Source organism: Cupressus sempervirens, chromosome 9, assembly GCF_028749045.1.
Source record: "Cupressus sempervirens isolate cs-2001-9-10 chromosome 9, ASM2874904v1, whole genome shotgun sequence".
NCBI classification, from domain to species: Eukaryota; Viridiplantae; Streptophyta; class Pinopsida; order Cupressales; family Cupressaceae; genus Cupressus; species Cupressus sempervirens.
The window spans coordinates 689,136,241-689,149,746 of NC_143126.1; the positions used below are offsets into that span (position 1 = coordinate 689,136,241).

The following is a 13,506-nucleotide window of genomic DNA, read 5'->3' on the forward strand; positions in this document are numbered from 1 at the left end:
AAGGAATGAGTCAAACTCAACATCATTTGCATTGCATATGATATATAGATCATCTTCCAAAATGAGAACAAGAGTACCTGAGAATTTGCATGGATATGCAAATTCTAGCTTACCAATAATATGTTATTTTTCAATGATAAGTTTCTCTCAAATTTTCATAGCAATTTTTGTAGTCAATCTAAAATAAAATTGTTAGAATTGTCTTTAGAAATAATATCCACACGTAATCTAAACATGTTGCTCGGTTAATGTTCCTTGCTCTTCCATACTATTAATTTAAGATTTCACATTTAGTCATGTATTCTCAAAGTTCTATTTTTATTTATTTTCATTTTTTGAAATTAAAACTATTATATTTTATGTCATGTTGAAGTCTATTCCTTTGATCAAAACCTCATTATTAGTTCCTACTGCATTAAACAATAGCATTCAATGCATTTTACTTTTTAATTTGTTTGTCCAATAAGAACTCTTTATTATTCAATTACTTTTTGAGCTATAAAGTTTTCTTTAAAATAATTCAACATAATATATTTATTGACAATTTGAATGGTTGTTTTGTGGTACAGTAGGCTTTTTTCTTTATTTGTTTGTCCAATGAAATTAATTTATTTTTCCATTACTTTTTGCAACTATAAAATTTTCATCTATATTATATTTGAAAGAACTAATAATTCATAAAAATATATTTAGCTTTATTTGTTTGTCCAATAAAAATAATTTGTTATTCAATTTTTTTACAACTATAAACTTTTCATCTATATTATATTTGAAATCATTCATAAAAATATATTGATTGACAAATTGATTTGTTGTTTTGTAGAACTTTTATTTATTTATACACAAAATGCAATATATTATTTTTGAGACTTTATACATTTTATTATTGCATAAAATACATATTATTTTCTTCTAAACGCTTTGCGTCCCTTGTTAATTATGTCATTTTTCCATCCCATTAAATATATCACTCCTCAAAAAGGCTCGTAAATTTACCTCAAACAAAATCAGTTCTTACATTCATTTATAACAAAAAATTATCTCAAGAATTTAAAAAGAAGAAGACCGAAACGGTAAATTTTAGATTGTTTTAAGCAGATGACCAGGATTAAAATAATTATCAAGCAAAATTCCCAAACGTCAGAGGGGTCCTTTCTCGGTTTCGGATAAGGTGGCGAAGCAGACAAAATGCCTCCTGAGAAGAGACGCTCCGAAACATTTCGATGCCCCCATGTTTGCAGCTGTAAATGCTGCTCTGATTCGTCAACCCTCCTCAGCCATGTTCGATTCCTTTTCTCTTCTAAACACTTCTTATTCATCTCCAGCACTTGCAGTATACGCTGGCAAAAGACCAGCCAAAAACTTCACCACTTCAAGAACGAAACCAGGTAAAACAAAAATAAATACCAAAACCAAATCCAAAACCAAGTCGAAATTTGCAAATGCAAGCGGACCCATTTCTCACAGCAAAGACGTCATTTTGTTCGGAGCCGGCAGTTTAGCTACCACATATACAGCTCTTCCTCCAAGAGATGGTGACGCTGCACAAATTGAAGCAGAGCAATTATGGTTAGAGTCCCGTAAAGATGCCGCAAAACCCCTGCACCGCCTTGTTACTCCCGATGATTTTCTTGAATTTCATCATTCTAGTAATGATGACAAGGACGAGAATGTCGTCGACGAGGATTTTGCTTCAGAGGCTGAATTGCTCCGAGAAGCGGAGGAGGAGCTCGCAGAGCTTGAAAGAATTCACGGGCCGCTCCCCGAGAGCTTCTTTGGAAATGCTGATTCTAATCTAGACCCTGATCCTGATTTAAGCGAAACCCCTAACACTAGTTTTAGTGATGAATTTGATGAGACTGGAAATGGAGAAGATTTGCCCGAAGTTAGCGAAAAGGGAGTGCCCGCTGTAATGCGGTGCTTTGACAGGGCGAAAATATACGTCAAGGCGGGGGACGGGGGTGACGGAGTGGTTGCCTTTAGGCGAGAAAAATATGTGCCATTCGGCGGACCCTCCGGTGGAAATGGTGGCAGGGGCGGTAATGTGTATATGGAGGTCGATGGTTCCATGAATTCACTACTGCCGTTTAGGAAAACTGTGCATTTTAGGGCTGGGAGTGGCAGCCATGGCCAGGGTAAGTCCCAGGACGGTGCCAAGGGGAAGGATGCTGTTGTTAAGGTCGCGCCCGGAACGATTGTAAGAGACGCCGGCGAGGGAAGTGATGGCGATGTATTGCTAGAGCTCACCGCTCCCGGGCAGCGGGTTATGATTTTGCCCGGTGGACGAGGCGGTCGGGGTAATGCATCTTTCAAGTCAGGACGGAACAAGGCGCCTCAGATTTCTGAGAATGGCGAAGAGGGGGCAGAATTGTAAGTAACTCTCCCAGTTTTTCTTACCTGTACACATTTCAGCTCTTTTAATGGTAATAACAAAATATTTAGAGGAGTGTGTGGCGGATTTGGAAGGCTCAGTTATGTCGGAGCCATTCCTCTGTAAATTATAGTCAACAGAGTCGGTAAGCAAACCTATTATTCTTTATGTGGCTGATATGAAAACAACATTTGTACTGGGAAAATATACATTATGTGGAGTTTAATTGTCATAAATCTCCCCAACCTTGGATTAACGATCATAATGATGGTAATCAGAGGCAAACGTAGAAAACTGCAATTTATAATATAATAGACACTGTAAGACATTACAAGTACATACAGAGCTATATTTTTCCCTCTTGGGGCATGGATATATCTGCAATCTGCCCATATAGAGTGGGGAAGCTCTTTTCTGTCCTCGCTCAACTCAACCTCTGTCCCATGTCTTCAAACAGTTGGCAGTTCCGAGGAGCTCACACATGCTCCTATTTGGTGCGGAGATAGAGGTATTTAATGACGAGGAGGGTGTTTGAGTTGCTGTTCAAATTTACTAAGACCTGTTATATCTCGAGTCTGGAGAATCTTTTCATGTGAGTAATGCTTTGTCTTTTTAAGAGATGTAAAAATTCTCTACCATGTTGCTAGTGCTAATATTTCCATGTGTTTCAAGACATAACTGTTGGAATAGACATGCTAGCAGGTCTCAAAAGATTTCCCTATCATCTGTAATTGTGAATTTGCTTTTCAGGGAGAGAAACTGTGGTTTGTGAAGTTTCCTTAGGTACCGTTAACTGTGGCTCACCTCTACACCTGAATCATTCCATTTCAGATGACAAAGATGTACAAATTTAAAAGAACATATAAGATAAAATGAAAAGTCTCCTTGTTCGCACAAAAATTGTTTCATGTGATGTTGGATTAACAAAGTACAGGTTTACTGTGGGGATTGATCATGCAATTCAAATTCTTCGAGTACAGAATTTTGAAAATATATAAGGTAAAGTGAAAGGCTTCTAGGTTCTCTCAAGTAGGCTCTTGTATACCAAATTGCCTTGCTTGCCAGGTTGGGACCATGGTCACTTGGAGGTGGATGACCTCTCGTGTATGCGAGACAAGGATTGGAATTGGGACAACATTTTGTCAAAAAAAGGGTTAGGCGGAGACATTTGTTATATATAGTGTATTTATTCATTTCAGAACTTTAATGTCAGGAAGCAATTGTATTAAACTTCGAGTAATTCAAGGGTGCTGGTGCAAGAAACAGTGGGAGATACATTTAGAGATGGCAAGTGGCAGACCACGTGATGTGAGTCTCGTGTCATCTCACTTTAGGTTCTCCATCAGGCTTGAAACCTCTATCAAGACTAAACCCCACTCTCTCAACAACTAGGTCTTTAATCTTTCACTCTTCACTAGGCTTGACCCATGCACTCAAATTTGGATTCTGACCCCAATGGCTTATTCAAACACATTTAAAGATCTTGATTTACTTATATCAACATGACACAAGGTTCTACAGGCCCCAATTCCAATGTTCTAACTCCAAGACACAGACTGTCCTCTTCAGGCCTAATTCCTCTAGCCCTCCAGATTGGGTAATTCAACAATAACTCAAATCTTTGTCAAAAGACTTGATAAACAAACTATGGTTTCAGACACCCCTTTGTAAGTTACACGACATACTTGAATCTCAGGATAGGTTGTTTTGGACCAACTATCAGATCCAATACCCTGCTGCCCACACAACTATGCCTATTGGACCACTTTTATAAAGCAACCCTTATAAATACTTCTCACCAAGACTCTACATCCTCAAACAGTCTTGAGTTAGGATGCAAAATAACAAATTTTCAAGGTTTAAGAAGAGGCCATGCTTATATAAACACTCGAACACCAAACCCTCACTCTTAAGCCTCTAAACTAGGGCTTCTTCAAACTCTTATCTCAGATCACTTCTAGACTCAACCAAATGATCCAACACCATCTGTAACATCCCACTAAACATATTCGATCACATAAGCACCCCTTCATTCAGAGTTTTCTCCGAGTCCAATACAAGGCACCTTGAATTGCACTATATCACTTTGCAAATTCTTGCCCTAGGGTGTCCATTTTATTCAATCATGTCTTCCCTGCATCGTAACTGTTAGTATAGGTTATATTACATCGCCTAGACCCATTCCACAAGCGACAGTGGAAACAAAAAGTGGAATGGGTCAATTATCCATATTGACCCATCAAACTTTCCCCAAACTGTCACAGCAGTTTTCAGATCAGACAATAAGGATTGGTAAATGTGGATCAAATGAACTTCAAAATTAATGAAAAATGAACATTAAAACATTATACTAACATATCCAATGCATTACCAGTCCACAATTGATTCGGAAAGGAAAAACACAATCACACAGTAATCAGTTTTGTCTCAGAATTCCAGAAAACTGTGTATTCTTATTGCCAAACACTTTTGTCTTACAACCAGATCACTCCACCACGCTTTTGGGTGCATACATGCATGTTTAAATATGATTCAGACCCTGACAACCGATACCAACCACCCCAAACTGATTTTTGAATCCAAACTACCTGTTAGCAAAAAGTTGTCAACAACTTTGAAAAGTTGCTCGGCAATTTTTCCTTAGATACCAGTGCTCTCTGGTTAATGCTGGGTGGTGGTGCTGGTGTGTGTAGGTGCGTGGATCTGTCCTGGTTCTGCATGGGTGTGCCCAGGAAGCACATCCTGCGACTGTGGGTGCTCTGAGGATGCACTGAAGAGCATCCAGAGAGCACCCACAGTCCCAGGATGTGCTTCCTGGGAGCACCCAGAGAGCAACTGGGTGCATCCGGACAGCACCCGTGCATATAAAAGGCCTTTTGGATGCCCAAAGTCACTTAAGTGACTATTTTGCATGTGTTTAATTAGTTTTTTTAATTCTTCTTTTGCTCCTTTTTATTTCAATTTGTACATTTGTCACTTTGTGTTTGTGAAGTTTGAAGTTGAACTATCAATGGTGAAGTATCATGCTATGGAATGGTTTATTTTTGTATATTTCTTTCATTTCTTTGCATATAATAATAAAAATTATAGTATATATATAGATAGATAGATAGATAGATAGATAGACACACCCAAATGCATCCAAAATAAATAAATAAAAAATTCGCACATCCTCGTGTCAGAATCCCGCACCCGCATCAGCATCAGGACAAAAATTGGTAACTTAGAAATTTTCTTGCATTTTTGCAATTGTTCTCTGATTTGCCCTTTTAGCCATCTTACCAAATGCAAAATGATTACAGTTGGTGTTATTACATCAAATATGACTCAAAATATGAAATTTGCCTTAGGTCTCACATATTTGATCCATTTGACCCTAAGTTGACAACTTTGCATATTTGACAACTTTTAGACCTAATCGAGCAACTTAACGTCCGAGCCCTAATCATTACAATAGTTGACCTTCAAAGGTCTTATTACATCATTTCTGGTCATAAAAGACCTTAACATACCCCAAACAATCTAAACATATCAATTTTGTCTTGGTGGTCTCCTTGGACCCTTAGGTGCTCCTGCACCATACTCCCCTCCTACAAATGTTCTCTTGTCACTAGAGAATTTACTGCAGAGGGGTCTTCCTCTGGCTCCATGCATCCTCCTTGATTGTCCCCTGCAACCTTGGCCATGACAAGAAGAATCTTTGCTAACTCCATCATGCATCTGTTGCAATAACAACTCTTTATGGGTCTTTGTATCCTTCTTCCGCCTGTGGTCTGTATCAAAACTTTGCATAACATTAGTCCTCAAAAATTCACCATCTGGTCTTTGCCATGTGCCTTCATTTGCCATCGAGAGCCATCACCACCCTATTTATCGGAACATTTTCCCTTTCACTCTCCTTTGGACATAGGAAGAATTATACCACTATTCAAGGGACACTCATATCCCCTACCATCACACTGTTCTGTCCATCAACCACATAACTACTTTGTTTCAGACCATGCACTGAGATCTTTGCATTCACCCACTTCTGATCTCTGCCACCAATGCTATCTTGCTGTCTGACATATTGTTCAATGACTGGTTTACACTTGTCCTTGGTTCCTGCATCCTTGGAATATTTACATCCAACAACTCCTTTCCCATGATAATAATCCTTGAATGAAAAACTATATCATCCTTCAGAGTGTCCTACATAAAGACCTCACCATTCCTTCTAGCAGTAAGTATTTTATGAAACCGTTATGCATTGCCCTTCTTGTGTATTGCCATGGCACTCCTAGTAAGATGTGGCTACAGTCCATGGCTACAATATCACACAAAACCCTATCATTGTACTCACCGATTGAAAAATCAACATAGCCTTGTTCTCTAATCAAAAGAAATGTGTATCACTTACCCAAGAAGTTCTGTAAGGATGTGGATGTGGTTTTCTCTCTACCTGTAACTTGTCCACCATTTCTTGTTAAACCAAATAATCTTGTGAACCAAGAATCTATTACCATTCTACACACCTTGCCTTTGCTTTTGCAGCTGGTTCTGAAAATTGAAACATTTGGTATTTCTTGGTACTCCAATGGTGTCCTTCTAAACATTAATGTCTCTCCTATCTGAGTTTGCAGATCTGATATCATCTTCTTCTTCTTGGACTGACTGGACTCTCTTCTCAAAACTTGTAATCTTTTCAGGACACTTAAAGGATGGGTTCCCTACTTCATTACAATTGTAGCATCTACGAGTAAATGCCTCTGATCCTCTGCCTGATCCAAACCTTCCTCCTCCTCTATAATCCCCTTTCTGATATGTATTTGATTCTCCGCCCTTGTTATCTCCCTGCCCTTGGATTTCAAAGCCTGTTCTAGAACCCCTTCCTCTACTTGCATTTCCTCTATCACCACCTTGCCGTTCTTGTTTTCTCTTCACCCTTTCCTCTGCTATGATTGCTAAATGCAAACATTCCCCTAATGTCTTAGGGACATTCAACCCTATCTCATTAATCCATTGAAGTATCTTGCCACCTTTTCCTCTTCATCTTCTACTCCTCTGATACTCAACTTGTTTAAAATATGTCATCACATCCAAATCTTTTTGTTTCAGATTTTGTCTCAATTATTGCATAATCTGAATGGAGAAACTGATCTTTGATCATGGCCACCATTCTTTTCCATGAAGTGTGACCTTTGTTCCCCCTCTAGCCTCCCTTTCTGCTTGCTCAGCACGTGCTCACTAGTCCACCATGTCAGAGCAGTGCCTCTCAACTTTTTTTTTAATACAAATTTTACCTTCTTCTCCTCACTGATTTCCACATATTCAAAGAAATTCTCTAGGGCATCTATCCGACCACCCCAAACTGATTTTTGAATCCAAACTACCTGCTAGCTAAATGTTGTTAACAACTTTTTCCTTTTAGCCATGCTACCAACCCAAAATGATTACGTTTGGTGTTATTACATCAAATATTACTCACAAAATGGAATTTGCCTTAGATGTCACATGTTTGACCCATTTGATGTAATGTCCCCCACATAAGACATTGTAGTTGAAGTGCTAGCCTTTAGAATTACGTCCTGAGAAGGCTAATTTGGGCACAAGATAAGGGACAAGTGGCATACTAAAAGATTAGTGTTGGAGGCGCTGGATAAGACAAAGTAGGTGATGTGTCATTGCCAGTCAGCTGCCTATGTGGAAGGCAAGTAAAAGCAAACTGACGCTAGAGGTTCATTGCTGGAATAAGTGGGCATAACACATTGAAGGGAACCACATACGCTAATATTAGCCTTTGAGCGTTACTTCTGGGCATTGGTTGGATTCTACCAGAATGTGAACGGTTGTGAATGGAGTGAAAGTCAGGCCATTCGAATAGAAAAGGGGGGAATGTTTTTGGAAAAAAGGAGGAAGGAAGGAACAGAGAGAGAATTTAGAATGAGGAAATTACAGATGAAATACGAGGGTGTGTGGGACGACAACCTTGCATGCTAACAACCTTGACACCATCTCTGGAAGGTCTTGAGGTTCCATGCGAACAACTTCAACAGTTATGAATGATAGTTCACATCCTACCACGTTATTGATTGGGAGACATAGAAGTGGTGTTTGGGATTATAAGTCTGGGAAGTTGGCGGAGTTGCAGTTTAGCAATGAAATGGAATGCACATCTACGTAGGTGTTCTCACTCGGGAGTGAGTAAGTGCTGCTTGCTGATTGACACTGGGGAATGGAAATCCAATGAGTCGCACAGGCATCACGATAGCATACTGTGATTTAGCCCATTTGACCTTGCCTTGGCACATTCAGTGGGTAACATGTGGAGCAAAGAGTATTGGTACTGCAAGAACCATCCACAAATGACCTAGGTAACAGTTGTTCATTATTGGCATTCAATTTATAGAAACCAGTTTGTAGGAATTGGAGGACTGTTCTAATAAACAAATTAAGTCAGTGTGTTTTTGTGTCTGTGGAAGTTCAATTCCCATTTCTTACCAGTTATGCTGCATATATGTAAGATACTGTTGTGTATTGCAAATCATTTGAATAATAATCATAACTGAATTAATGGTAGCCCTCTAAGTTTTACACACAATCCTCCAAGCAACAAGTGGGAAAGAGAAGGAACTTTTAATAAAGTATCTGGGTATCCTAGGTAACAAACTATAACAGCAGATCTGGGCCAGCCCACTATAGTGATATCAGAGCCTAGTTGATTCTCCAGCCTATGGAGTTCGTTATAAATTGGTTGTAACAATGTTTTGGAGAATGAATAGAGCAAATTACCACCTACAGAATACACCAGCATTGCAGGTTAGGAGCTAAAGTGACCAAGCGTCTGAGAGTGAAATTTTGTTGCAGGTGGAAATAGAAACCAATGATACAGATTCTGAGGAAGTTATATTCGAAAATATGGGTGAAAGAAATGTAGAGGACAATGAGGCATGCATGTTCAGACAATTGATAGAAACCATTGACCAAGGGAATGTGTTGGTTGAACAAAGAGTGCAATGACAAGAGTAGCAAATGGAACTCACGATGTGAATGATGGCAAGGCAAATGGGGTTAAATCTGAACATGGATGACAATACTGCAGCAAATCACAATGTGTAATGTCCCCATTTTTAGCAAGTTCTTGCAGTTGGCTAGGTCAGTTCACAATCGCGATCCTCATGAGAGCTGACAGTGGGATTTGAGGGTCTCAGTGGTGTGGTTATAGGCTTTCCAACAACCTATGGTGTGTTTTGACTTCGTTTGAGGGACTTGCTATTTATAGTAAGTTCATCTGTTGGTTCCGATGAGCTCAGTTGAGTTAGAAGATTTGAGTGATGCTCTCAGTTTTAATTTCGGGCTTTTGGTTTCGGCTCCAAGAATCTTCAAGGGAGCGTTTATTTATAGTAAGTCACCCCATGAAGTTCATTCATCATCTTGTTACAATAATAGATAAGACGTCTATTATTAGTTAATGGTTATCTTGTAAATATCTTTAGCTTTAGTTTGCTTTCGTTTTTTGCTTTCTTTGGAATAGAATGTTTCTATTCTTTACGATCGTTTCCTAAGGAAACATTGTCTCATTCTTTTGTATAAATTGACCTTTCGGTCTCTGTTATTAACAAGCAAGTATTTACCAATTACCTCGTAATATGGTATCAAAGCCAATACTTGAATTTTTTTGAAAAAATTATAATTTCATTCGAAATTATTTGCTAAATTTTTTTGAAATAATTCCTAAGGTTTTTCTCAAACAAGCCCATCTAGGGTTTCTGATTTTTGAGAAATTCATCCGTGCAGCTAGGTTTCTTTTTTGGAGTTTTTTCCTTGCAAAGTCTGCAAATCGCGGGAAGAATTTCATCTGCAACTCTCGTTTTTTTCAAAGAGACCCGTTTACTACAAAACATTTGAAAATCCGTGGCCTGTACTTGCGACTGGTTGACATTTAACTCTACAACCTGTGAGATTTTTTTTGACTGCAAACTCGAACTCACGGCTTTGCGTTTTAAAAAAAAAAAAAAAAAATGCCTGCTCCTGCCACATCCGCCACCGTTTGGAGGTCACACTCTGTGTCTAGCGTCGTCTCAGTCGGAAGTCGCGATCTGGGAAACAGATCTGTCTTTTTTTTTTTCCACAAAAATCAACATTTTTTTCTGCAAATCCGACCTCCCTGGCTGCCAACCGTTTTTTCGAAACCCTAATTTTTGGGGTCGAATTTTTTTTTTGTTTGCAGATTCTTGGTGGGTTTTTCGAGAGCTCAACTGGGTTGTCGTCCGTTTTTTCTGGGTGCCTCGATTTTTGTGCCTCAATTTTCGAGCCAGCGGATTCAAAAAACGACAGCAAATTCCTTCTGGGTTTTTCGAGCTCTCTTCTGGATCATTCTCTAATTCTTCTGGGTCTTCCGTATTTTTGCCTCGAAGAATGTGCCTTCACAGATTTTCACAGTTTTTCATTGAAAAACGTGCCATGGCATCTCCGACAAATATTCTGCTCGAGCATAATTCCAAATTCAATGGTCGCAATTATGGAACCTGGAAGCAGCGCATCATCGCAATCTTCGAATATTGAAACACCGATCAACTTGTTCTGGGTGTTAAGCAGCGTTCGACTTCTCCGGGTCCTGATCAAGATACATGGGATCTGAACAATCGAGAGGCAGTAATGCTTCTCAAACTATCCGTAGCTGATGACCAGCTTTCTCAGATTCCATCCGGCAAGACAGCGGCCGAAATCTGGACACATCTCAAAGGTCTTCACGAGACTTCCGACAAGAGCAGAGCTTTCTTTTTGAAAAACACTCTGTTTTCTATTGTCATGGATGAGTGCACCTCGCTCCAGGCACACTTGAATCGGATTCAGGAAATCCGTGATCAGTTACTTGCGATCGGTCGCAAGATGGAGGAAGAGGATATTGTGGTAATCACTCTTCGGAGTTTACCAAATTCCTATGAGCATTTTATCGAGACTCTCAACATCACATCTACTGGTGTTGATCTAAAGTTCACTGATCTCTGCACCCTGCTACTTCAGCAAGATCGGTGGAAACAACAGTTCGGTAGCAGCTCCAGTTCCACCTCCACTGAGCAAGCCTTTGCTGCGAAATCCTTTCAGAAGGATAAGGGAAAGTTTCAGCAACCATCTCAGCAAAAGTCTTCTGCTCCAGCATCCGATGGTACCAAAAAGAAGAACATTCAATGCAACTACTGCTACAAGTATGGTCACATGAAGGTTGCATGTCGGAAACGCTTAGCTGCCCAGTCTAAGCAATCAGGTTCGCAACCCAAAGCGAACAGTGCAGAGCACACTGAGCAGGCAGACTGAGCACACTGGTCATGGCTAAAAGACCCGTAGATCATGTGCAGTCATCTGCCTGGTACATTGATTCAGGTGCCTCTCAACATTTCATTCACCGCAGAGACTGGTTTATTGACTACCAGCCTTATTCAGATTCTGTTATCTTTGGTGGTGGAGAAGAGTACACGGTTGTTGGTAAAGGCAACATTCAAATTCAGTTTGTTGGGAGGAAGCTCATATTCCTTGATGTGTACTACGTTCCAGGGATGGAACTAAATCTACTCTCGGTTAGTCAGTTGCTGCGACATTCTCCACACTTGGCAGTCACCTTCAGTTCACATCAGTGCACCATCATTGATCGGGCGACTAAGTCTACTGTTGCAGTTGGTCTTGAGGATCATGGTCTTTTCAGACTTACTGATTCTGGTAATTCTCAGGACTTAGCTATGGCTGCTCGGCGATCTTCCATTAGCACACTTTGGCATCAGCGATATGGGCACTTAAATGTGCATTATCTCTCACAACTTGCTCGGGATGAGCTTGTTCTTGGTTTGCCAAAGATTCAAACCCGACACTTTGGAGTTTGTGACGCATGTTAGGCTGGGAAACAACATCGCACACCTTTCCCCAATGGCGATTCTTGGCGAGCTTCTCAAGTACTTCAACTTGTTCATGCTGATATCTGCGGCCCTATGGCCACTCCTTCTGTTCTTGGTACAGGTATTTTTTGTTGTTTGTAGATGATTTTAGTAGAAAAATGTGGGTGTATTTCCTTAAAAAGAAATCCGATGCATTTACTGTATTTCAGAAGTTTAAACCCTTAGTTGAAAAAGAGTCTGGGAAATCTATTATTACTCTTAGATCAAACAATGGGGGGGAATTTTGTTCTAATGTTTTCTCTAGCTTCTTGGATACACATGGCATCCAACGCCAGTTCACCACACCCCACACGCCACAACAGAACAGTGTAGTTGAACGTCGGAACAGGACAATCACCGAGATGGCTCGTTCCATGCTCGAACACAGACATGTTCCGAAGAGTTTTTGGGCAGAAGCAGTTAACACTGCAGTTTATCTGTTGAACCGGTCACCCATAGTGGCGGTCAAAGGTAAAACTTCGGAAGAGGCCTGGTCAGGTCGCAAGCCCAGAATCAGTCACCTGAAGGTTTTTGGCTCTCTTGCTTTTGTTTGGATCCCTGATGCTTCACGCACCAAGTTGGATGCCAAGAGTTAGAAACTGATGCTTGCTGGATATAGCAATCTTCACAAAGCCTACCGCCTTATTGATGTTGAGACATCTCGTCTCATATACAGCTGCGATGTAGTCTTTGATGAGCGGCGAGGACCATTTATGCCTGTTTCTCCTGTTCCTGATCTAGCAGACCAGCCTATGCAGGTTCATGATTTGGGAGTTCGGCTTCCATTAGGTCCACCTGATGGGAGGGCTCCAGTAGCTCCTACAGCTCCAGTCCTGCTAGTGATACCTGTACAAACACCTCCGGCTTCTCCTGCAGGATCACCTCGTTTTGAAGATGCTTCACCTGAGTTTGATCCAGATTCTTCTGATGAGGATCTTGTTGATCAAGCATCTCCTAGTACTACTGTTGGTCATTCTCCTCTCCGGCCTAAGTGGTGGGCTAAGACACTTGCTGATCTTCATGATGACGAGCTCATTGATGGGAGAACTGCTCGGAAAAAGAGAAAAACTACAGATTCTGTTAACTTTGCTCTTATGGCCAACATTCACAGTGTGTTTGAACCTCAAACATATTCCGAGGCTAAAGGAATTCCAGAGTGGGAACAGGCCATGCAATCTGAACACCAGAGCTTGCTAAAGAACAACACTTGGGTCCTTTCTGATCTTC

At 40.3% G+C, this 13,506-nt stretch overlaps 1 protein-coding gene across 1 annotated transcript in view; it reads left to right on the forward strand.

Annotated features, from left to right (window-relative positions):
- The first annotated feature begins 1,122 nt into the window (after positions 1–1,122).
- EMB269 (GTP1/OBG family protein) overlaps positions 1,123–13,506 on the forward strand; it is a 109,733-nt gene continuing 97,349 nt past the window's right edge. The window contains exon 1 of the mRNA XM_089801694.1: positions 1,123–2,370. Within this exon, the coding sequence (XP_089657820.1) occupies positions 1,232–2,370 (1,139 nt within the window). The 5' untranslated portion in view covers positions 1,123–1,231. The remainder of the gene's footprint in view (positions 2,371–13,506) is intronic.